This window comes from Fragaria vesca, linkage group LG2 (assembly GCF_000184155.1).
Source record: "Fragaria vesca subsp. vesca linkage group LG2, FraVesHawaii_1.0, whole genome shotgun sequence".
NCBI lineage: Eukaryota > Viridiplantae > Streptophyta > Magnoliopsida > Rosales > Rosaceae > Fragaria > Fragaria vesca.
In genome coordinates this window covers 6,951,982-6,976,708 of record NC_020492.1, presented here as the reverse complement: position 1 = coordinate 6,976,708, position 24,727 = coordinate 6,951,982, and the positions used below count along the sequence as shown (strand labels likewise).

Below are 24,727 nucleotides of genomic sequence, written 5' to 3'. Positions count from 1 at the left end.
AGAGAGAGAGAGAGACTCACTTGGGCCAGCACTTGATGTCGAGTTCAGATAAGCGAGACTCAGAAGGGTTTTTCTCAACTGTGATTCTTAGGTTTGAGGAAGAAGAAGAAGAAGAAGAAGATGAAGATGAAGAGCAGGAATATTCTGCAGCCATGTTTATAACAAGGAGGTAGCTAACAAGCTATAGCTAGCAGTAGTACTTGTGAAACTGTTTGGTTTGGAATAATATCTTCCTCTTGTTTTGGGTTGGAGACAAAAGCTCAACTGTTGTGGGGGATGTGGGAGAAGGGGAAAGGGAATCTTTTTACAGAGAAAGAGAGAAGGAGAAGGATAAGGAAGCTTAATATATAGAGAAGGACAGCTAGTCTTCTCTATTCTTCTCTATCTCTTTCACCCCCTGCTCCTCATTTAGTATTTACCATTGACTTATCATAATTTTCACATGCTTATATATACGAAGTCATAATCACTAGTTGTATTTTTCGGTGCTTTCAATTTGCAATTGGGTCTCAACTGGTATATATAGCACTTACTCTCACGCTACGCTACATCACAGTTTTTACTTTTACTCTTCATTTCAGAGGAAAAATATTTGTACTAACAATGTCATCACTTGCGTTAGCAAACAACCCTAATCCTCTCCCCAACTCCAAGGTAATTGTGTTGTTCATTCTTTACTTCAAATTCCTCTTGTTTCAAAAATGCTTAGAATATATTCTTTTCTTACTTGTAAAAGTAGTGCAGCAAAATAATAACAAGGAAACCTATAGTGAAAGAGCATCAAACATCATCAGATATAAACTGTAAAAATCAGATTAAACATAGAAAAAACAACATAACGACCTATTTCAAACGATCACAATTGTATCTTATTTAGTTTATCATGACTGTACTTAAAAAAATAAGAATAAAATTCATGCATTACGGTGAATTGAAGTATTAAAAAAATTTCAGATAATAAGTTGATTTGAGACAGTCAAAATTTTATTGGTGTTATGTAACATCGTATATTAACAGTTTTTTTGGTCTCTAATTTTAGGCATATCAATATCCTTGACTGGTCCAAGAGTTTGACTGAAAATCTAACAGACATGGTATACACGTGGCAAGCGGTGAGTAGTTGGTCCATATCACAATTTGACCGGGAATCAAAACATCTTGAAGATACCGACATAGCTACTGTCAGACTCGGACCCTCTTTCTGCTTGCCTCCTCCATACATCATCCTCTTCCTCCTTCAACAACAACATCTTGCACGTGACACCCCACGTGCAATTGTTATTGAAATATCGAGTCGTTAAGTTTTTGGATATAACATGTCATCAGGGCCCTTCCAATGAGGGATCCCTATTTTAAGCCATTTATAGAGATAGGGCATTACACCAACTTCCCGATTAGAATTTTACATCTCCACCGTTCATATCTTAGGTCTATATGAGTAGATCACCTCTACAAAATTTCATATGATTTGGTGATCGTTAAGGCTATCAAAAGTTCAATTTAGTTTTAATGACCTTCAACGGTTTTAGTTTAACATAAGCTGGACCGTTCAAAATCATTAAAACTAAATCAAACTTTTGAAAGTCTTAACGATCACCAAATCATATGAAATTTTGTAGAGGTGATCTACTCATATAGACCTAAGATATGAACGGTGGAGATGTAAAAATTCAATTGGGAAGTGGTGTAATACCCTATCCCTAGAAAGTAGCCAAAAATAGGGATCCCTCAATGGAAGGGGGCTGAACATGTCATAGCTCACCGATATATTTGACACTTTTTACTTTTTTTTACTTGTTTTAACATTCTCTATTAATTATATCAGTCAAATAAGATGTCTAATAATTTGATTTTAGTTGTTAAATTGTATAATATGATACGCGTAAATGTACGTAGACATACTAATTGTCTAGAATAAAAGAACGACTAGATGTTGAAAAGTACTTGTTTGATGTTTTCTTTAACACAAGATTTAAACTCATGTATGTGAATCCATATCTGTCACACATTGTACATGTTAATCTAATATGAAGCAGGGTCATTTTCAATTTTGGCTGCCCAATTTGAAATATATGAGTGAATCCCAAGTGATTATCAAAATGATTAAGTTGTTGGCTCTAAGATAATAGTTTGAAGTTGCAGTAGCTGTCTCATTCAGACATAGAGTTTGACTTGGTGGCTACCTTGCAAACTATGAGTTGTTGTGCATGTTGTTGTGTATGGCACGTTTTAAAGGCTTTAAAGAAACATAAGGAAACATTCACGCATACAAGTGCATAACTTGAAAGTCGAGAATCATGTGGATCAATACACATTTAGGCCGTGATAAAGCTAGGATTTGAATTTTATTAGAGCACATTATGAATCAGAACATATAAATCTCCACTCGAAATTTATCTCTATTGAAATAATAGTAATCCTCAACGAGATTTGATATACTAAAATCATTTTAGCACAATCGTCTTATCTATAGTAATAAAATGTCTCTCTTAATAAATCATTTCTTTTAAAAACATAGCATACAAAAAATGAAGAGTAACTAACTAAATCATACAAAATTTTAAACAAAAATAAAATTGCTGCTAGGAAGGCCGAAGAAACAATAGATAGATAATATATATAGGGTATTGTTATTAACACACTCCATCTATTTTCCTATCCATATTTTTTTATTTTATTTACAAACTTGTCACTTGAATTTGATTGATGATCGATTCTCACTATATAAAAGGTGTGTTAATAACACCACCTTAAAAAAAAAAATGCTTTTGGTGGGAATCGAACCCTGAAGCCCTTACCCAAAAAAAAAAGAAAAAAAAAGCAAAGCTTTACCGCTGCACTCCTAGACGAATGTGTAAGGAAAAGTAACAAAACTAGTTTGTATCCAAAAATTCAGTGGGGCACGGGACCCACTGTGTCCCAAACATGCCTCCCACACTGTGTAGGCGACACGTACCCGATTCTTCATCATCACCATCATCATGGTTTCCGAGTAGGGACGTCTAGGAGCATATGATTGTCATCCATTCTTGTTTACGTTGTAAATAGATGATTATCAGCAGTTGATATAAGACTTCAATTTCGAAGTAGACACTAACTAGTAACTAACCCGTCTTGTAAATTACTACGCCAAAGCTTAACTCGTATATGGCACTTTCACTTGATCAAATCCATTAACTGACCATATGCCTCAAAGATGTTAAGAACTTAACATCATAGTTAGTACCTTAGTGGATATGTCTTGTTTTCTTGTTCTCTTATGTAGGTATTAGGTCGGGTGGACTATATATGATCAAAGGAAGTGTTTTAGGCATAGAACTCTCCATGGGCCTAGCTAACTCTCAGTTAATTGGGTTTTATGGTCAAACTCACCCTTGATTAGGTCAAGGGTATCATAGAAGAAAATAAGAAGATAACACTCATAATAACAACATAAGTATAATTGCAACATGTTGAGTTTGATTTGAATCTATAAATTCAATGCTTATGAATAATGATCGACCAACGACATGAGTGCATTAGTACTATGTATACATGGCCATTTCTGTAATGATCTTGAACGGTTCAGGTTTGACAAAAATTGTTGACAACAAAAATAGATCCAGAAGAGCCCTCTATAATACATATATTGATTTCAACCGATTCAATCACAATTTTTTCGACACCATCATTTCAGATTGTTCACGACATCTAAGTACTTTATATACTCAAGAACCAGTCTAACTCACCGTTCAAACGTATAACGTAAGGCTCCACATCTTGATCGTTCATGCATACTTATTAATTATATAGATTTTAAGTGATATTATTATAGATATTGTTTATGTAGATTCCCTGGGTATCCATATGCAGAATTATGGTTCTAGCTGCCTTCTCTGTACCTTCACCACAAACACTTGCTAGAGGAAAAATTAGGGTTGTCGTCTTTGACCATCTGATGCTTAAGTAGGTGTATTGATAGAGTTTAAATACGGAAAGGGTACCGTTTGGACTTGCCCTATTTGTAAGTTTGTGCTTGTATTAGTTGTTGTTTTAAAAGACGGCAAATGGGTAGTAACCCGTAACCTAACGCCTGGACAACCTAAGAGAGGACAAGGTGATATATATATATATAGACACACACACACACAGTCGGGATCAGAGGCAGACGTCCGCACACCCTTAAAGTGCGGACGTGCCTCCGTTCTCCACCGTATGGCTCTGACGATGCGTGATACGGGTGTATCCTTTAGCTTTTAGGAATTAGTGATTCCTTTCCTGAGTTAGTTAAGGAATAGATGTCTAACTTAGTTAAGGATTAGTTTCCAAGTTAGGTAAGGATTTATAGAGATTTAGACTCTATAAATAGAGGTGTCTAGCTTAGTGCTGGAGACCAGAGTGAAACAGAGACAACATCTGTTTAGACCAGAGTGAAACAGAAACAACATCTGTTTAGAAGAGAGCGAATCAGAGAGAGCTAGAGTGTTATTGTGAGAGAAGGCATTAGACAATAAACATTGTACCCTTTTGCACAATAATAAGAGAGGAATACATTTTCTTCGAACTACATTACCTGTGTGTTTTAGTACTACTAATATTTCCGCTACTAGTAGTAACACCTGAGTAATTCGTATCAAGTTGGTAATCAGAGCTAACCGTATCCGTGGAGAGTCTTGTGGTGTATGGTCCTGACTCGTTCACTTTACAGAAAGCTAGGAAAATCTCTTGTGTCTTTGGAAAATACCACAAGATCAAGAGGAAAGAAGATGGGTGATGAAACACCAGAGAAAGAAAGACTTGCTGCGTTGGAGAAGCAGATGGCTGCGTCAAACACTGCAATTGCAGAATTGACCGGTCTCGTCAAACAGTTGCTATTGAAGGAATCACCGGAGAAGCCGAAGGAAACGAATTCGGAGTCTGAAGAAGAACAAGCAAAGACGGGATCAGATGACGAGTTTGACACTGCCAGCAAAACCTCGCAACAAGAAGGAAGGAGTTCTTTTCGAAACTTAAAGATTGATTTCAAGATTGAAGTTCTGATGTACGATGGCAGCGTCAATGTTGACAAGTTGGACGACTGGATTGAGCGGCTTGACACATATTTTACGTTCCATTGTTTTACATCGCAAGAGAAGATCACCTGTGCGACTCTGAAACTATCATCTCATGCTTTAACTTGGTGGAAGTCCTACCGGAGGAATAGTGATGAAGAGGTAGTGTCGTGAAAGCAGTTCAAAGAATTGCTTAGAAAGAAGTTCTATCCAGTAGGGTTTTTGGAGGAACGTTGGCACAAGTGGCATAACTTGCGTCAGAAAACCAATCAGTCCGTGCAGGATTACACTACCGAATTCCAGAATCAAGCTATGGTTCTAGATATATCCCTGAAGGAGTATTCGGTATCTATGAAGTACGAAGCATGACTGCATGAGTACCTCCAAAGGGAGTTGAGTTTGTTCACGGTACAATCTGTTGAAGAAGCTAGCGTGAAAGCCATCGCCATTGAGATGAAGTTCAAGAGGAACGAAACCAAGGGAGATGGAAAACAGACTGTGGGTAAGTCCAATGATTCCTATGTCAAAAAGGAGGAGCATGAGAATAGTGAGTCAGATGGGAAAGAATGTTTGGTTTGCATTCACTGCAAGGGAACAAGACACGTGGCAGATAAGTGTTGGGTGAAGTTTCCTCACCTTAAACCAAGTGTGTTACGGCATAAGGAGGAGAGGAAGAAGACAACATTAATCACAAACGAGGCAAAAGAAGTACCAGGAATGACAGAACCAAATGCGAAGCTCAACTTTATGGCAGGAACACAGTTAGGGAACGACAACGAGAACCGCAAGGAGCAGCTTTTTGTTGTAAAGTTGCAGGTGAAGACCAGTTTAGTTGATGCCATTGTGGATCCGGGAAGTCAGAAGAACCTTATCTCGGAAGCTTTGGTTCAAAAGTTAGGTCTTCAAACGGTCAAACATCCGAAGCCATATCCATTAGGATGGATTCAGAAGGACACATGACTAAGTATTACCAGTCAATGCACATTCAAGTTTGCTCTTCATGAATCTTACATCGACGAAGTGACATGCGATGTGGTGCCATTGGATGTTTGTCAAGTGATTCTGGGAAATCCTTACTTATGGGATAGATATGCTATCTACGAGAGGAAGGCTCAGAAGTACACATTTACGAAAGATGGACAACGATTTGTTATCCGGGTGGCGTCCCTCCCACCAAAGACAAGCTTGGTAGCAGCGACTCAGGCTAAAAGATTAGTCAATGCTTGCAGGAAATTTGTCTTGTTGACATGTCCACATGAAGGGCACTCAAGTCAAGATGTTGAGAAGACAAAATTGAAGAAGTCACAAGCAAAGTACAAGATCAGACCTTGTAACTTTGGTATTAGCGACTTAGTATGGTTAAGGCGGAGTAAAGAGCGCCTTAAAGAGGATCCGTTGCTAGAAGATTGCATTTTGGAGCAGCAAGTGGCTACGACACGTCGAGGGGAGCGTATAGTGTTCCGCATTAGGCGTGTAGGTCAGGTTCCAAGCAAAGCTAAATGGTTCAGCAAAGAGAAAGGAACTCTTGAGTTTCCTAATCTCCAGTTTTAACTTAAACGGGAGTTTAAGTTCCTAAAAGGGGGAGCCATGATACCGGTGTATCCTTTAGCTTTTAGGAATTAGTGATTCATTTCCTGAGTTAGTTAAGGAATAGATGTCTAACTTAGTTAAGGATTAGTTTCCAAGTTAGATAAGGATTTATAGAGATTTAGACTCTATAAATAGAGGTGTCTAGCTTAGTGCTGGAGACCAGAGTGAAACAGAGACAACATCTGTTTAGACCAGAGTGAAACATAAACAACATCTGTCTAGAAGAGAGCGAATCAGAGAGAGCTAGAGTGTTATTGTGAGAGAAGGCATTAGACAATAAACATTGTACCTTTTTGCACAATAACAAGAGAGGAATACATTTTCTTCGAACTACATTACCTGTGTGTTTTAGTACTACTAATATTTCCGCTACTAGTAGTAACACCTGAGTAATTCGTATCAACGCGGCGCCTCCACCCCAGCATCCTCCAGCAGCGTCCCCGATCACTTTTCCTCCCTGGTGAGTCCATCGAATTCCAGTTTTCCGGCTAGATCACCCAAAACTTCAAACAAAATCGATCTCGCCGAAAAACTGGAATTTGACGGACTCGCTGGGGGAGGAAAAGTGATCGGGGACGTTGCTGGAGGCCGCTAGGGTGGAGGCACGCCATCGTCGAAGCCGTACGGTGGAGAACGGAGGGACCTCCGCACTTTAAGGGCGTGCAGACGTCCGCCTCTGATCTCGACTGTATATATAGACACACACAACTATTTATTAAAAAAAAACTAATTTTTTACCCGTGCATCTGCACGTGGGTATACAAAATAGGAGAAATTTAACTTGAACTGCTCCACTTAAAATGAAATGAATCTGATTATCTTATTTCTTAGATAACTGTCACGTCATTTTTTTTCTCCATAAAATTCCAGTGATGTTTTACGGTTATGCCTATAGGAACTTATATTATTTTCTTTGAGTATTTTCTATTATCTTTGTTTTTTTTGGTAATTAAAAAAAGGCTTTACCATAACATCAAAAAGTGTGTCTGGCTTTCTAATAGTAAAGATATATAAAATATCTTATAATATTTGATAATAGTCAAATATATACATTTTTAGATTCTAGAAAGTATTCGCATGAAGTCCTTAAATGTGAGCAACCTGACATGTAAATGAACAACAAACTTATACGCTTCTAAAATTCAAAACACAAACTTCATTCTTAGAGCTTCTTTTTCCTCACAATATAACCACCCCATCAAAAAAATAAAATGTAAGTATAAGGTGGAGCGCCTATACGGCGGTTGTTAGGTGGCACATAGTCGGCCGCCTGATTGCCTATCACCTGACACAAAAGGCAAGCCTTTTAAAATATTGGTACTAGCAGGGATGTCGATGTGAACAATATCAGCCTCCCTCGATGTGGGACTGGATCTTGTTCAAGCACATTTGTTGCCTATGTGAGCTGGGAGGCTACTTGGAGATGGCAACCCTTGGTGCTTCTCCGGGCGAGGCCTGAGCGTCCGGCCACCGTGCTGGCTGGCAGTCGGTATGACGCTCCGGTGGCCATGTTATAGGCGAGTAGGCCCGATGTCCCCTCATAAGGGTGGTGTAGACATATACCAACTTTATCTTGAATTTAATTATAACCAAACCTTAATTTTTCTTGGTTACAGCCCAAGTGTAGCCATCCTACTAAAACTTCAGGGGCCCCATTAGCCCAAACCAGAACCGGGTCCGGGTCATGTACACTTCACACTTTCACAGTCCTCCACATATACACCAGCCACTCTTCTCCATCCTATCCCTCGTGTTCTCTTCTCTCTCTATCTCTCCATTCAGCTTTGTGGTTTTCAGTGATCGAAGTCAAATCCATGGCGACCCAAGGTCAAGTCATCACCTGCAAAGCGGCGGTGGCCTGGGAACCCAACAAGCCTTTGGTCATCGAAGACGTCCAGGTCGCTCCGCCGCAGGCCGGCGAGGTCCGCGTCAGGATTCTCTACACCGCTCTCTGCCACACCGACGCTTATACCTGGGGCGGCAAGGTAACTAACGCTATCCTTTTTACCTTTTTATCTTGTAAAATCTGCCACCAGGTTCAGTAAAGTTTTACACTTGAATACATTACAAGGTGATCTTTGTTTGTTGGAAGATATTCTATTTGCTCAAGTTTCTTTGATAAATTGGAAGTTCAATTCTGAGTTTAGGGCAAATGGGGAATTTAGACAATTGATCAAAATTTGAACTTCCTATTTATATTCTATTGGATCTGTGTTATGTAAAAGTGAATGTAGGAATGGAAGTAAATAGTGTACGGATCAACTCTGTCGGGTTTGCAGTACAGTAGAACTGATTCCGTACAATGACTAAGAACATTCTTAAAGGATTTTCAAAAGTGGTACAAGGAACTTTAATATTAGTGTTAAACATTCTTGTCAAAATCGAAACTTTCTAGTAAGTCAGTACTTTTGTTAATAGGTTCTGTTCTGGATTTGCTAAATATGATGGCGCTGTTTGAAAATAGTATAGAAGTGGGAACTAGTCTGATTGATCAGAAGTTTTATATATGCTGATTTCACTTCATTTGCCTTGTAGGACCCTGAAGGTCTCTTCCCTTGCATTCTTGGTCACGAGGCTGCGGGGTATGTTAAGTCTTATATCAATGTTTGCTGAATCACATATCAATGTCTCTGTTAAGTTTTTCATTCTAAAATGTGGCTACTTGGACTTGATGCAGGATTGTTGAGAGTGTTGGTGAAGGTGTTACTACAGTTCAGCCAGGAGACCATGTCATCCCTTGTTATCAGGCTGAATGCGGAGAATGCAAGTTTTGCAAATCAGGGAAGACAAATCTCTGTGGAAAAGTACGTGCTGCCACTGGAGTTGGAGTCATGATGAGTGATCGTCAGAGCCGTTTCTCTATAAATGGAAAGCCTATTTACCATTTTATGGGAACCTCAACATTTAGCCAGTACACCGTTGTTCATGATGTTAGTGTTGCAAAGATAGATCCCAAGGCTCCTTTGGAAAAAGTCTGCCTTCTTGGATGTGGTGTTCCTACTGGTAATAGAACTGTTCTAGTTAGTCGCGAGTTTCAACTTTCAATAAAATCATACTTCTTTGCTTTCAAACCGTAGAAGTGTATATTCATACAGTGTTGATGCTTATCTCTACTTTCCTAAGAAGTTGCCTGGTTCTTTTTATGGGGAAAAAGAAAGATATAGAAGATTGTAACTATAAAGAGGATGTTTTTACTCATAATTTGAAACAACTGGCCTTTTGTATGTATGATATATGTAAAGCTTTTCTTTTCATTCCAACTTGGTTACTCATACGTATGTAATTCCAGGTCTTGGAGCTGTTTGGAACACAGCAAAAGTAGAAGCAGGGTCAATTGTTGCTATTTTTGGCCTTGGAACTGTTGGTCTTGCAGTAAGTTTCCATGAGACCTTCAGTTTCGTAATCTTATGCTGGAGTTCTGAAATGTGAGGGGTGACTAGTTGTCATGACTTGACAGGTTGCCGAGGGTGCCAAAACAGCTGGTGCTTCACGAATCATTGGTGTTGACATTGATAGCAAGAAGTTTGATATAGGTAGGTCTGAAGTTCTTCCGCATCAAAACTAATTACAGTAAACCATGATTTATCAGTTTTTATATGCTTGTTCCATGGTGAAGTTTCTAAAGTTTACATGTAATTTATTGTTTGCAGCAAAGAACTTCGGTGTTACTGAATTTGTGAATCCGAAGGACCATGAGAAGCCAATCCAACAGGTCCTAGTTGATCTCACTGATGGTGGCGTTGACTATAGCTTTGAGTGCATTGGGAATGTCTCAGTGATGAGGGCTGCCTTGGAGTGCTGCCACAAGGTAAGTGCTGCTTTGACTGATGGATGATTTATCATGTACAGAACAAATATTGAGGTCAGTCAAAAAACTTGCAGGGTTGGGGAACATCAGTTATTGTGGGTGTTGCAGCATCAGGGCAGGAGATATCAACTCGTCCTTTTCAGCTGGTGACTGGTCGTGTGTGGAAGGGAACAGCCTTCGGTGGTTTCAAGAGCCGCTCACAGGTGCCGTGGCTTGTAGAGAAGTACTTGAAGAAGGTAGAAATGTTTTGACAAGTGTTCAACAATCTTATTTCCACTTTATTAACTAGTAAATGAATTTGAACATTATGCTCTCTTGTTGCAGGAAATCAAAGTTGATGAATACATCACCCACACTTTGACCCTTGGGGAGATTAACAAGGCATTTGATTTGATGCATGAAGGGGGATGCCTCCGGTGTGTGCTTTCAACAGAAGCGTAAGAGTGCCTGTTTCACATGGGATGAAACAGGCGCCTTGTTCGTTTTTATTTATCCCTCTTACCGACTCTTCCGAAAAATAACTGGATGTTGCTGCCTGCTTTTTTAAGTAGAACCGCCAACGGGTTTGTTGGATGTCATGTATTGAAAGAGGTTTTTGCATGTTAGAAGAGTAAACAGTATTGGTATTCTGCTTTCTAGTCACATTTCAATCTTTTTGCCAGTCTTCATACATGGATGATAGCAACTGTTGAACAGAGCCTTGATAGTCCTAAGTCCTAACAGATTGATGGGGAAACTGTAGCAGGACAAATAAATGAATATAGTTAGTGCACGCTAAAAAGTAAAAACAGACGGCAAAGGGGAAGAAATGCCCACTTTGAGCTGATTCTGAACAAATCTGTTGGTTCTGTGCCGTGTTTGGTATCCTAGACTAGATAGGATTTCTAATCAAATCTTGTTCAAACCTGATAAGATTAGATTTGCTGATGTCTACCTCTTTATAACGTGGGGCTTGAGGTGTCTTCGATATATGTCAATAGGGAAAAAAGTCCAAACTGTATCTGATCTTTTAACGAAGCAAAGTTTTGATATCCCATCTTTTAAAAACTTCAAAAACGATATCCCATATTTTGACCCCCGACATAAGATCGGTATCTGGGGCTAACGGGGGATGTTGGCTCCGTTACAGAGCTTGTCAGGTGACATCTTTTGCAGGGTATTTTCGTCTGTTCAGTCTCTCCCGCCAATGTATACCATAGTTGGCGCCAAATCCATTTGGTTAACATATTTACCACCAAAAGAACAGATTTACGGCTGGGAGGAACAAAGTGATTGTCCATTGCATAAGATGTATAGAATCCTTAACATAGTGTGAATAGAAAACTAGTCCCGTGAGATATGGGAATATTTGCTTGGATCAACTGTGCAGAATGATGTTAAGGTTTGAAGTCTTACCTTGAGACTGAAAACTTGAATAAAATGGTGCATCAGTAACATGACAAGAATAGCTCTGATATGAAGTTGAAGAATAGAGCGGCACTCGATCATAATCTTGATGGTGCTCTAAAACAGGAGAAACACAAGGATCAAACTCAAATTTGAATTTTGTCGTTTGAGCAGTGGGACTTTGTGTACACGCGTCGATGCTTGTGCAACGAGTCAAAAGTCCAACACCGAAACTTGAAACTTCCGGAAGCTTCACTTCTTCTTCTATACTTTGTTCTTTCTCTTCATCTGTTGCATATCAGTATCAGAGTCAAGCACTGCAGGTAAGTACTAAGTACTAATCTATATCTATCTGGCTAATTACATCTAAGCGTCTCTTAGTTTCAGCACAAATATATCTGGGTTTCGTTGGTTTAAATCCTTTATAGCTGTTCTTGGACTCGGGTATTGATTCGTTGGTTTTTGGTTTTCCTGATCTCAGACTTTTAGTTGGACTTTTTTCTGATTCTGTTAGAAATTTTTTTGCTTTCTTTTGGTTTGCACTTTGTACTAAAATAAAATAAAATGAAAGGCAATCTCTGTACAAAACATGTTTGATTGTTAGCACTTAGCATGAGGTTTTTGTTTATTGGAATGTGCTGTCAAAACGTAGAGCCTGGTAAGGTTTTATAACACCAGAGAGGAGATATTTGGGAAGATTGAAGCTTTTTCATTGATGGCTTATTAGAATTTAAGATATGAGTTTCAAAAGTATAGGTGTAATGGTCTGCGTCATGTGGATTACTGATTGTAAAGGGGGGATCATGTTAGTCCAGTAGTTTTGACATGGTTTCAATCTTTTGATATGGAATCGATACTGAAATGTATTATCTTGTTTTGTGCTTCTACTTGCTTCTGAAGTATTACTAGGTGAGGAACTCGACATGCTTTGCTGCAATATGAAATACTTGATGGTTGTTGATTTCATTTTGCTCCAGGAATTGTTTCCTTTGTTAGTTTCAACTTCTGCATTGTGAAGGAGCAGACAAAATAGAGCTAATATGCGCGGAGTAGCTGCATTGTCGCCTGTTAAGAACAGATTCAAACCGATCGACCCCATTAAAGGGTCATGGTGCCAACTATGGTATAAATTGGCGAGAGAGGCTGAACAGACGAAAATACCCTGCAAAAGATGCCACCTGGCAAGCTCTGTAACGGAGCCAAAATCTCCCGTTAGCCCCAGATACCGATCTTATGTCGGGGTCAAAAGGTGGGATACCGTTTTGAAGTTTTTGAAAGGTGGGATACCAAATCTTTGCTTCGTTAAAAGGTCAGATACGGTTTGGACTTTTTTCCCATGTCAATATTATTCTAGGCGTTTACGACCAAGGGCACCTTGTTCTTGTACATTTAGAAAAGAAGAATAGAAACTTACGGTTTAAATATCTTTTATTTTCCTATTGGGTAATTGATGGGTGAAGATTTCAAGATCACATAAGGATTCTATTTCATTATTCGGTTAGGAGAATCTTGTCCTAATCCGGATAGAAATCTGATATTTTTGTATGCAAATAACAACGAATCTAGCTTTATAAATAAGAGGCCCAGGTTACGTTTTTAATACGTCTTGACTCAAGTTCTCCCAGGGTATATCAAGATGACAGAGGTCACTTGGCCAAACACCCAACCGTGTATGACATGGTTGTATACATGGTTTGGTGTTTGGCTCAGTGACCTCTATGATCTTGATATATCTTGCCGGAATTTGACCGTAAAAATTCTTTTGGAAGAAAAGTTTGTGATTCAAGAGTTGATTTGTAGATTAGTGCTCGGCTCCGGTGGTTATACTGAAGTAGACGGACTGTTGGAATTAAGCAAAATGAAGCTACCCATTGTAATAACCTAAATGAAGGACAAACACAGCAAAATGACGGACCAACTCATCACTAAATGGGTATATTTAGCTACCCATTGTTATACTAAATGACGGACTGTTAGCTTTATAATTAACCTCGACAATTTCACCACATAAACTAAGCAAAATGAAGCTAAATGAAGCAATGCATCTAAATTCTAAACATAGTCCAGTTACAACATCACTACCCACCGGAACTCTATACACATGCATATTGAATTTAAAGTTTACTAGCTAGGATCATCAAATCAAACATTTGGAGGACCACCCCTAGAAACCATATATCCAGAATTCATGTCATCTCCATCAGTATAGACATAAGCCAATCCCCCATGACTTGTCACATCCATTCCTGCCATTTCGTCGTCTGATGAAATCCTCAACAGCTCCAACTTGTGCAGCAAGAAAAACAATGTCCCCATTGTTACACTCACAAACGCAGCTACCGCCACAATCTGCACCAAATGCGCAGCCAACAGCTTGGCACCGCCGCCTATAAACAATCCAAATGGCCTCTCCGGGTGCCCTGGATAGACCTCATTCACATAAGCCTTCTTGGCAAACAAGGCCGTGAATATGATCCCCCAAGTCCCACACCCTCCATGAAGTTGTGCAGCCTCCAAAGGGTCATCAAACTTCAACTTCTCGGCAAGCTTGTTACAACCTATCAAAACCCAAGCAGCCACAATCCCACAAATAATTGCTGCCCAAGGATCAACCACAGAACAGCCAGATGTGATAGCTGCAAACCCGCCAAGCAAGCCATTGCAAACATCGGTGACATTCCAATGCCCGGAGAGCATGCGCTTTCCGAATAGAGTAGTCAATGCTGCTGCGCATCCGGCCAAGGTGGTTGTCACGGCAGTCCTTCCCACAGCGCTCCATTGTCCATAGGAAGATCCACTATCACCGTAAACCTTCAATATGTTGAGAAAAGAACCTGCATTGAAACCATACCAACCAAACCACAACAAAAAAGTCCCCAACACAACCAATGTGCCACTATGTCCACGCATTGTCACGGACCGGCCTTCATGATCAAACCTGCCGATCCTAGGCCCCTCAATCAGGGCACCCCACAATCCGGCAATGCCTCCGACCAAGTGCACAACCCCGGAGCCTGCAAAGTCAATCACACCGGAACCAAACAAGAGATTCTCAGCACGAGCAGGGCTAGCCCAACCGTCGGAAGACCAAAACCAATGTGACACAATAGGGTACACAAACCCTGTCAAGAAAGATGAGTATATCAAATAGGCCACGAACTGAGTCCGTTCGGCTATGGAGCCACTAGTGATTCCGGCAGCCGCAATGGCAAAGGCCCATTGGTAGAGGAAGAAGCCGTAGTCGAAAGAGGGGGAAGGAAAATGGCTGAGGCCAAAGAACTGCTTGCCAATGAAGCCATTGGAGGGAGTTCCATAGGCGAAGGCAAACCCGAAAAGGTAGTAGAAGATGCCGCCGGTGGCAGCGTCGAGGACGTTGGTGAGCATAATATTCATGGTGTTTTTGGCACGAACGGAGCCGGCGCAGAGCATAGCAAAGCCGAGCTGCATGGAAAAAACAAGGTACGCAGAGAAGAGAAGGTACGTGTTGTCAATTGCATAACCCGTGTCGACAAACTTGTTCGACATGGCACCAAAGCGGCTGCAGATGTATTCTGCCGCCGCGGTGGCGTTGGGGCCGAGGAGGGGCTGGAGGTCGGTGGCGGAGCAAGTGATGGCTGCCATTGTAGGGAGAGATGTGGAGGGAGGGTATAGACTAGGGAGAGAATCTGTAAGAAAGGAATATATGGTTTAAGGTTTTATATAGTGAGAAAGGGAAGATTCCTTGTATTTGGTTATGAATGGGAGAATCAGGAGGAGATTCCGGAATATGGAGTAGACGACTGGTTTTCCATCTATATAGGGATTACAGTTTATTACTTGGCATATTGGCTCTGAACATTTGCATTAATTCCTTTTTTTGTATTTAAAATATAACGTGAGGAATTCGATTTCTATACCAAGTGAAGTGAATTCTTCTAAAAAAACATACCAAGTGAAGTGAATGTTTTAAGTACACGTTATAAATTTTATAAATACGCCAGTTGGAAAAGAAATTTCGTTTTCTTTGATCAGAAATTAAAATTTCATTCCTCTTTTGCTTCTAATTTCTCGTTCCTGGAGATATTAAACACTACTAAATATAGAGAAATTAAACACACTATTTGTTTACGTAAATATATCACACAGCTGCTCCTGCTAAATACCTAAAACACTAGGTTAATTCCGTGTAGAACTATTTTGAAGTGTCAATTAGAGAGCGAGGAAAATTAGAAGTCCACAGAATAGAGAGATTCGACAAAGAAGGAAAAGACTTGATTCAACAAAAAGATGGCCTATATTTTAGGTTGATGGTGTAAGAACTAACTTGACTAATAAGCAAACATATGGCAAAGATTGCGACTTCCCTTGCCTTCATTCTGAAATGGGTGGTACAAAGGCAGTCGTGTGTAACGAAAACCATGACTCCTTGCCATACCTAGCTATCATTTGCTTTTGAGTTTTCACTATAGGGTTTGGTGAGTGACTTGTTTTTAGCCTCAAGCATGAATCTAGATAAAAAGAAGATAAATAAATATATATTGATATAAGCCGTTTGATGTGGTTTTACAGGCACCTTTGTCATCGAAAACTTAGGCAGGTTCAGAGGGGAATAGCTCAGGAGAGGATCATTTCCGTTTGTGTAATTCAATAGGAACCAAACCAGGAACTCAGTATCGTGAAAAATGCAGCCTACTGTGGAAGAGCCCAGCCACCGGCTCTGAACTCTTTGTAGAAGCTGGATCTTTTAGAAACAACAGCGAATACTGCACGCATGGCAAAGAGTAGCGTTAAGGAAACAAGAATTTCAAAAAATGAAAACTTCTTGACTCAACAATAAATGAGTGTTATATGCCCACCTGGAATCCCTTGAATAATGAAATTAGTTTCTTTTAGAATATCGTAGAGTGTTCTTTTCTCATTTACTTTGACCCATTTGGAGGAACCTTTGCCTGAGGCACAACAGATGAAGGAAGATTAGCAAACCCTGTGGAGCAAAGTAAAACATACAGAGAGGGTGTTGTATAGTTTTCTTTGCAATGAGTGAGTATAAAGCTGACCATAGGAATATTTTTTCTTTTGGAATGATCTAAAGGAATAACTTAAATAAGCTATAAGAAACAGTTTGCCAAACTGATATATTGCATACTGCATTTAGTTGGAACAGAAATAAAAGATGCATCAAAAGTAAGAGATAACTATCAGCTCTCCCAAATGAACTGAGATAGGTCAGATAGTATGTAGTGCATCAGTATCGACGAATTTCATAAAATGATGTATAACTAGTTCAAATACTAGACTCAAAACTTGTATCAGCACGAGCACATACAATCTACAAACACAAATGAATCGAAAATTAAATCCTAAAGCCAAGTGAAAAGATAATTATATGTAGTGACTTGAACACCCAAGACATAGCACAGCGAATTTCATAAAAAAAGCACAGGTGTAAAAGTCTAAAGTAAGATAAACAAAGTTGCCAAAGTGTGTAAGATTTCTGCACTGATACTCTAACAAGTACATGAATAGGAGAAGCTATATCCACAGACCGCTGACAATATAAGCTTTCAGACAAACCATGATGCTGATTGATTTATTGCCTAATAGCTGAATGCTCAAACGCATATTAATGAACTACAGATAAAAGGTACAGAAATAGGAAAACAAATATGGTATATAGAGTAGCTGAATGCCTACCTGCTGAGCTGCCAAACTTAGAATTTTCAGTTGCTTCTTTTTCCTTGTCAACCATGCTTTCTAAATTGGACGCTGGAGTTCCCTCTAGGAGATACCGAAGAATCTTTGTCTTTGACAGTGGATCTCCCGATTTAGCCTGGTAAACAAAGGGTGGAGGAATTAGAAACGAGCAACTAATGCGACCTTTAATGATACAGAAAATCATTACTTACAGTACTTGAATATGCATTCGACAAGCCTTCAGGAAAAAGGAAAATGAGAGGGCTAGTTCTATATAAGTTCAAATACACAGGCATGCACCAATAAATCCCCAAAAAAGAGCTAGTTGTTACATTTGTACTTAATATCATAGTGCAGCTGAAAAGAGGATTAACCTGTTTCAATAGTTGACCTATATCAACAAGGCAGCTGTGAATTCATGTCCTGATAGTTGGGAACTAGACAAACCTACAAGCTAATCACAATCTGATGTCCAACAGGCATGCCAGAGTCCACTAACGATCTAGCAAAAAATATAGCATGATCCTAATATTCTAACTATCACCAGTTCATATGATTGGTATGGTGGAATTGCTTAATTGAATTAGCCAATTAATCTCAACAAGTCAAAATCATGAGAAACCAGAAAAAAATAGAAGAGCACTCTAACTAAAAGAATCATTTGCTGAAAAAATGCAATATGGAAGAATCTACAAAAGTCTATCGAAGAAGGAACTCTTGAAATAAACAAAACATTATACATACATGCAGAGGGACTTTGAAAACAAATTCACGTTCAAATAAAATGGCTTACTTCATAGTATATTTCAACAGCATCACGGGCATAATTGTGTTCCTCATCCCATGGCAAAGGAGGGGCGCTTTCTGAAAACATGTTTGGGAGTTCAGGACATAACAAAATCCACATTTGTCGAAAAGCATAGCATACAACATAAAGCATTCATCCACAAATTCATCTTTAAAATGTCAGGAAACACTTTAAAAGAAAGGATATCATATCAAGATGAGGCGAGAACATTTCCGTCTCACAGAAATCCTCGATAAAGTCACTGGACATAACCTCTGGATACAAAAGAAGAACAGGCCAATGAAGAATACTATTCTTGTCCAATACAGGCTTTCTTGATCCAGTAAGTTCTTGATACATTGGCTTCCCAACCTTCAAGCCTCTCTTTTCAATCGCAGAAACAATGTCCTGCTCAACAAATAACAAATAACTAGTTTCAGCATAAACACCACAAACAGCCTATTCATAACTGTACGATGACTATGATCAAAGAAGCATAATAATCACACCTTAGCCTCAGAAAGAGCCTTGGAGACTTGAGCCTCCCGCTGTTCAAGTTCCATCTTCTTAGCCTCAACCTGCCCTAACAGCTTCTCTAACCCTTCATTACTTGGGTCAACTTCAAGCCCTTTTTTACAATGCGAAATCGATTCAGCCAACAAGTTCAATGACAAACAGGCTTTCGCAGCTCGGTACAATGCCTAAAACCAACACCCAATTCACTCAACACACAAAAAAATCCAAACTTTAGCTGAGAACAAGAACATGTTCAAGCAGAACTAGTAAACTACCTTAACATTACTGTTACTGAGCCTAATAGCCTCCTCAGCATCAGTAAGAGCGCGTCTGTAGTTACCAAGCAAAAGATTGACATGGGCTCTATTGGAAAACAAAACAGACGTCTCTGGGTCGCTCAAAGCTTGGTTATTGATAGCCCTGGTGTAACAGTCTATGGCATCCGAGTAATGCTTCTTACCCTTTTTCACAAACTCATTGCCCTTCTCCTGCAAACACCCAGTACAACTATAAACACAAAGAACACAGAAGAATAACAAAGTTGTTTAGTTGTTGAGAGAAAAGAGAGGACCTTGAGTTCAATAGCAGCAGATTCTTTGAGGGCGGCGATGGCGTCAAGGTCGGCCCTTTCGCTTTCGGTTTGGGGTTCGGCGCCTTTCTCCATCCATAGTGCCATTGCTTTTGCTTCTCTGGGTTCGGTTCTTCTGATCTTCTCAACTAGTTTGTTCTTCTACTACTTGTGTGTCCTGCAACTCAGCAAAAGAAGCAGAGGGCACAGGGCTTGTTTTCTTCTATGTAGTTTGGAGTCCATGTCATGGTGACCATATTACCCTAACCACTAGAATGTTCACTACTTTTTCTCTCTTTTTTCTTGTCTTATTTCTTCTCTGCTTCGAGTAATTGTTATTGTGGAGTTCGACACCACCACAAGCCACAGTTTAGGTCACCACAATGCTTGAATGTGTGTAATATGGGTAAAGAAAAATAAAAATTAGAGATAATAGATTGATGAATCAATTAGATCGTTTTAAATTTCTTTCATCCGTCAAAAGATAATGTTTAAGTTTTTCATTGAGAGTGAATTCATCTAGAAAATCATCATTTAAAAGAAAGTGGCTTTGATATTTTTCATTAGTGTAAAATTATAATAAAACATAAACAACAAGAACAATATTCATTATCGTTCTAAGTCGATTAATCGTCTAAATCTTATATTGTTATAGTTTAGGTTCCCAAAACTTAAGTTTAATGATTTTATTAAATTCATGTCTTACGAGTAAACACAAAACTCTTTATATTTACTCGGTTACAAAATCCACAATGTCATGAACATTGCGACTACAAGAATTATAAGGAATATTTGGTAACAACCTCGGAAAAGCTTAACCTACAAAACCGTAATCACCCACAATCAAATGGGAATTGTATTCTAAACACAAAAAATTGTCTATACAACATGACCCCAAGGCATGAGAACACATCAATTTTGCATTCTGCCATGAACTTCACGCACCAACAACTCAGACCTACAAACAATCCTTCTACTCTCACAAACTATACGCTCAATCATCTCATGCCTCTCCGCCGGCCGGAACGGTTTCAACAGCAAATGCGTCCTCCTCACCGTCTTCTCCCTATTCCCATAAACCTCCCTCCCCGGCACCACATGCTTCCACCAAAAATCCGAAAGAGCCTCTTCCAAAACACCCCAATACTCCCTGTCCCTATACAACTTGAACAAGCTGCTCCCATTCAAAGTCCACACATAGAAATGCATCCACTCCTTGTCTAGAATCTCCATCAGCCCCTGCGCCTGGGGCACACACTGCGCCGGTATGCGCAGCCATGGCCACGCCCTGCTCTTCTCCCCATCGAAAAATGGGCACTTGATTTCCAATACTCCACTCGAGTCTATCATCCCATCAGCTGAAGCTGCGAGCCAATCAGCTTTGCTGTGGACTCGGAACCCAACAGAAGAAACATTGTGTTGGGTTATCATCTTGTACCTATGTAGAGCTTCTTCTTCCTTGATGTTGCTCCAGGAGGTAGATAGGTTCCCGGAGAAGGGCTTAACTGCTCCGATCTTCTCCCGCCAGAGCCGGACTCTCTGGCGAGGCCAGAACCCGACAGCTGCGGCGAATGTGCTTGCGGTCAGTTTTTCCTCTCTGAGTTGTTGCCAGTTTTTGGAGGTGTTTTGGAGACTGATTGCATAAGCAGCAGAGTAACTTCGAGAGAACTGAAACTGGGTTCGGGTGATGTTTTGGTGGATAGCAGCAAGCATTACTAGGATGAAGATGATCGAGGGTTATGAACATGGTTCTGGGTTTTGGGGATTATACTCCAGGGTTTTGGGTTCCATGAATTGGCAGAGGTTTTGGAAATTTGGATGTGCGCTTTCAAAAGGTGCTACGTTTGTTTTGCTCTTATATTCTTTTACAACCTCTCATTGCTTTAATCACATAAAAGGGTCCAAGACTAAGATGAACATGCTAGAAATGATGCATAAACTAGAAAATTCAGAAATGGGGAGAAGATTAATTAATAGAATAGGAGAATATTGGAACAACCACTATACAGCATCTGCAAGACTCCAACCTAGGGGATACTTTGTACACCAGTGTGCTTCAAAAGGACTATACAGTGCTACCCATAGCCTGCTTTATAACTATTACATTTGACCTCCAGACGGGGGTTAACTAAGCTTCCTTCTATTCTAAACCACCAAAAGGTAAGAGTCCCTAAAACCTCTGCAAGCCTTCATTCTCTTAACGGAAGCACAAAGGAGTGACCGACAGTCAGCTACACCTCTGTGAGACTGTTGAAAGAGGTTTCAAAATCAAAATAAAGCATCCCCGGGTCTACAACAGGAGGCCCTGGAGACAAGAGATCCAGTTGAGATGGCACAGAAACAGAATCATTTGTTACTGGTGGAACTGGCTGATTCTCCGATAACCAGTAGTCGAAGTCACTTTCAAAACCCTTGAGATTAGGGTAGCCATTGGACTGGATATCTGACCCATATACATCCTCGGTGCTTTGAACTTGAGAATTTTCGATGGGAGGTTGAGGTTGCTGAACGCTTTGACTGGTGTTGTTCATCCAACTGTAGTTGCAATCTGAAAACCCCAAGTCCACAGCGGCACTTGCACCTATCCCTTGCAGAGAGACGTTCTGGCTATCATTTTGACTTTGAATCCCATACTGCGAGAAATTTTGGCCATCATTTTGAACTTGACTCCCTTGCTGAACATTTTGGCTATAAGCTGACTGCAGAATAGGTTGACTGTACTGCTGGGGAGGCAATGTACTTCCAACAATGCCACTGCCCATGGGCAGGGAGGGCATCTGATTCAAGCTGTTATGAACCTCCTGCCAACTGTAGCAGATTCTGTCATTTGATGCTACCATAGAGGAGGGAACTCTGCCATATTGTGATGGATTGGCATAGCCGTTGTTATTTACCACACCATACTGCGATGGATTAACATTGCTGTTATATGTTGAACCATATGTAGATTGGTTCTTTGCCAAAGAACCCCGAACATGCCCTACTCTTTTGAACATTGTTGGTGAAGAGGTACAATGAAGGCCTTCATTACCAATATTCTGAGCTCTGCTACTCCTTTGAACATTACTAAGCAACTGCTGAGAAGCTGAAGATGGTTGGACAGAAGCTGGTTGGACTCCATTCTTTGATGAAAGAAATCTTTGTTGGTTGCTTCTAACTGGATTCCTGACAGTAGAATTTACAACGGGGGTTGAGGGGCATGGACGGATCAAAGTTGACCTCGGGAACTGCTTCAGTGGTATAGAGGTAGGTGCTGGCACATTGGGGCTGGCTCTGGAGATAGCAGGGATGGTAGATGGCCTATAGACCTGAGTCTGCAGTATAGAGTTGGGTGCCAAACTGGGTGGAACTTGACTAAGTTGAGGCACAGCCAAAGATACTTTTATAGCTGGCATTGAAGCACTTCTCCCCATCTTGAAATTTCTCCTCATTACTTTCCACATATCTACTTTCTCAGTGGCATGACAATGGCCAATATGCGAGATACCAATGCCCCAATGTACACAGGGTGCCAAAGAGTCGCAGACATAACAGTGACACTGCATTTCAGATAATCACAGTGGTAAGTTGCTAACCTTGCACAATAAATAGCATAATGTTCTATGAATACATGGATCATAAGAATAAACTTACCAGGTTACAGTGCTTCTCATGTGGAGTAGAAGTGAAAGGGAATTTGGCACAAAGATGTCGTGGATGAGGGTAATCTCTGCATGCTATCTGCAACAAGAAAAATATCATGAATTAACCAAGAAACAAAATGGTCCCACATCTTTCAAAGCAATTGGAAAACTAAGGCATCCAATCATATGACGTATTAAGATCATGCACATAAAACTATGTTTATCATAAAATATAACAAGGGAATACCATAATATTACGCCACCAGACATGCAAATGACACAAAGATAACCTAAGCCATGTATAATCTACGAAAAGCTTCTCCAAAACCATAGAATTTCAAATTGAAGTTTGTGATAAACTAGAAAGTGTTGATGGTAAATCAACAGGAGCAAAATCGAAATAGTGCATACTATTTTCATCAAACAAAAAAGAAATACTATAACTGATATCAGGAATAAGAACTCTCTTTTGATGGTACCTCCCATGGACCCCAGATCAGGTTGCTACTTGTCACTCCAAGTAAAAAAGGAGTTATCTCAAACCCGGCAGCTGAAGTAGCTAGCCAAAGGTCCATGTATTTTGCCATCTCAAGCATTGGTGCTGAAATCCTGCAAGAATTCACCATGAGGCAAAACTATGCAGCTTTATTGCAACTAACAACCTGATTTGGGGAAACATTATGAGACCTTTTTTCTATCCTGTCATGCGTGAAACAAACAACACTTTAAATGGATCACTACACTAGTTACCCAAGCAAGCTAGCTAACCTTAACCACAATCTCCGAGGGCTTGTTAAACAAGACCCCAAACTTACAGGTTCTCTTAAACCTCTCCTTTTTCAAGAAACAACCAAGAGATTACGGCATCCACAATCAAATTCCCCTCACTGAAAACAACAAACCAGAAACGGAAAAACCATTACTAGATTGTTCTTCATTCATATCAAACAATCATGTCCCAATAATCCCATTAGCCTAATTTGGAATGTACTTCATGTTCAATAGGAAAGAAATCAATCTCTTCGATTCTATACCAGTTTCCAAGACCTTCATGTCAACCGTTTTAGATTTCTTTCTACTCAAATTCACAACAAAAAACGTCCAGCATTTACTTCTCTCTATCTCTAACCTCTCTACTTCTGATTATAAAAACCGCAAAACGCAAAACCCAGAAAGACAAAAAAAAAAAAAAAAAAAAAAAAAAAACAACAAACACAAATTTCCATACAAATAGAATCACAATTTTTCAAGACAATACCTGACCCTTCTCGCCCACCACAACCAAATCGTCCGACCCGCTACCCGACCCGTCGTCCTCAACCGAAACCGCCTTGTCCGGGTCGCCATCCAAGACCACACAATCGTCGTCGACCTCCTTCTTTGACGCGCCGTTGACCTCGCCGATCACCACGACGTCGTCGTCGTCGTCGTCGAACTTGCTGTCGGCGGACTCGATGAGATTGGATAGCCAGTCGACGCTGTCGTCATCGACGTCGCGGTGGAGAGACGCGTCCTCGTCGGAGCTGATGTCAATGGGGCCCGAATTCATGGCGGGGACGGAGGAAGAATCGAGAATCGGAGGGGCTAGGGTTTCAAGAAATCGGCATGGTTTTGGGGAATTGGGTTAGGGTTAGGGTTTGGGGGGAGGATTGGGGAGATGGGGGAGGGGTTAGGGTTTTGAAAATCGAAATTGAAATTGGATCGTGGCGGAGAGACTGAGTGAGAAGTGAGCCGGAGTTTACCAAA

The 24,727-nt window shown here is 40.1% G+C and overlaps 6 protein-coding genes across 6 annotated transcripts in view; 1 reads left to right on the top strand and 5 right to left on the bottom strand.

Moving 5' to 3' along the window:
• Window positions 1–312, bottom strand: part of LOC101306871 — a 672-nt gene extending 360 nt beyond the window's left edge. Inside the window, exon 1 of the mRNA XM_004289956.1 lies at window positions 21–312. Within this exon, the coding sequence (XP_004290004.1) occupies window positions 21–154 (134 nt within the window). The 5' untranslated portion in view covers window positions 155–312. The remainder of the gene's footprint in view (window positions 1–20) is intronic.
• An 8,053-nt stretch (window positions 313–8,365) lies between these two features.
• Window positions 8,366–11,064, top strand: LOC101306577 (alcohol dehydrogenase class-3-like). The gene is made up of 8 exons (XM_004289955.1): window positions 8,366–8,605; window positions 9,156–9,202; window positions 9,298–9,623; window positions 9,910–9,992; window positions 10,078–10,153; window positions 10,271–10,428; window positions 10,503–10,664; window positions 10,753–11,064. The coding sequence occupies exons 1-8, from the start codon at window positions 8,435–8,437 to the stop codon at window positions 10,867–10,869; spliced, it is 1,140 nt and encodes a 379-aa protein (XP_004290003.1). The 5' UTR covers window positions 8,366–8,434; the 3' UTR covers window positions 10,870–11,064.
• A 2,773-nt stretch (window positions 11,065–13,837) lies between these two features.
• LOC101306286 (ammonium transporter 1 member 1-like) lies at window positions 13,838–15,435 on the bottom strand. Its single transcript, XM_004289954.1, has one exon. It carries the CDS (start codon window positions 15,433–15,435, stop codon window positions 13,957–13,959), a length of 1,479 nt encoding a protein of 492 aa, XP_004290002.1. The 3' UTR covers window positions 13,838–13,956.
• A 690-nt stretch (window positions 15,436–16,125) lies between these two features.
• LOC101305996 (tetratricopeptide repeat protein 4 homolog) lies at window positions 16,126–19,610 on the bottom strand. The gene is made up of 8 exons (XM_004289953.1): window positions 19,362–19,610; window positions 19,066–19,278; window positions 18,784–18,975; window positions 18,482–18,682; window positions 18,281–18,361; window positions 17,488–17,623; window positions 16,650–16,742; window positions 16,126–16,556 (listed from the first exon to the last, which is right to left on the bottom strand). Exons 1-8 carry the CDS (start codon window positions 19,464–19,466, stop codon window positions 16,483–16,485), a joined length of 1,095 nt encoding a protein of 364 aa, XP_004290001.1. The 5' UTR covers window positions 19,467–19,610; the 3' UTR covers window positions 16,126–16,482.
• A 660-nt stretch (window positions 19,611–20,270) lies between these two features.
• Window positions 20,271–21,071, bottom strand: LOC101315120. The gene has a single exon (XM_004292203.1). The coding sequence runs from the start codon at window positions 21,069–21,071 to the stop codon at window positions 20,271–20,273; it is 801 nt and encodes a 266-aa protein (XP_004292251.1).
• Window positions 21,072–21,346: 275 nt separating this feature from the next.
• LOC101305708 lies at window positions 21,347–24,714 on the bottom strand. The gene is made up of 3 exons (XM_004289952.1): window positions 24,240–24,714; window positions 22,992–23,078; window positions 21,347–22,897 (listed from the first exon to the last, which is right to left on the bottom strand). The coding sequence occupies exons 1-3, from the start codon at window positions 24,528–24,530 to the stop codon at window positions 21,590–21,592; spliced, it is 1,686 nt and encodes a 561-aa protein (XP_004290000.1). The 5' UTR covers window positions 24,531–24,714; the 3' UTR covers window positions 21,347–21,589.
• Between the last annotated feature and the right edge of the window lie 13 nt (window positions 24,715–24,727).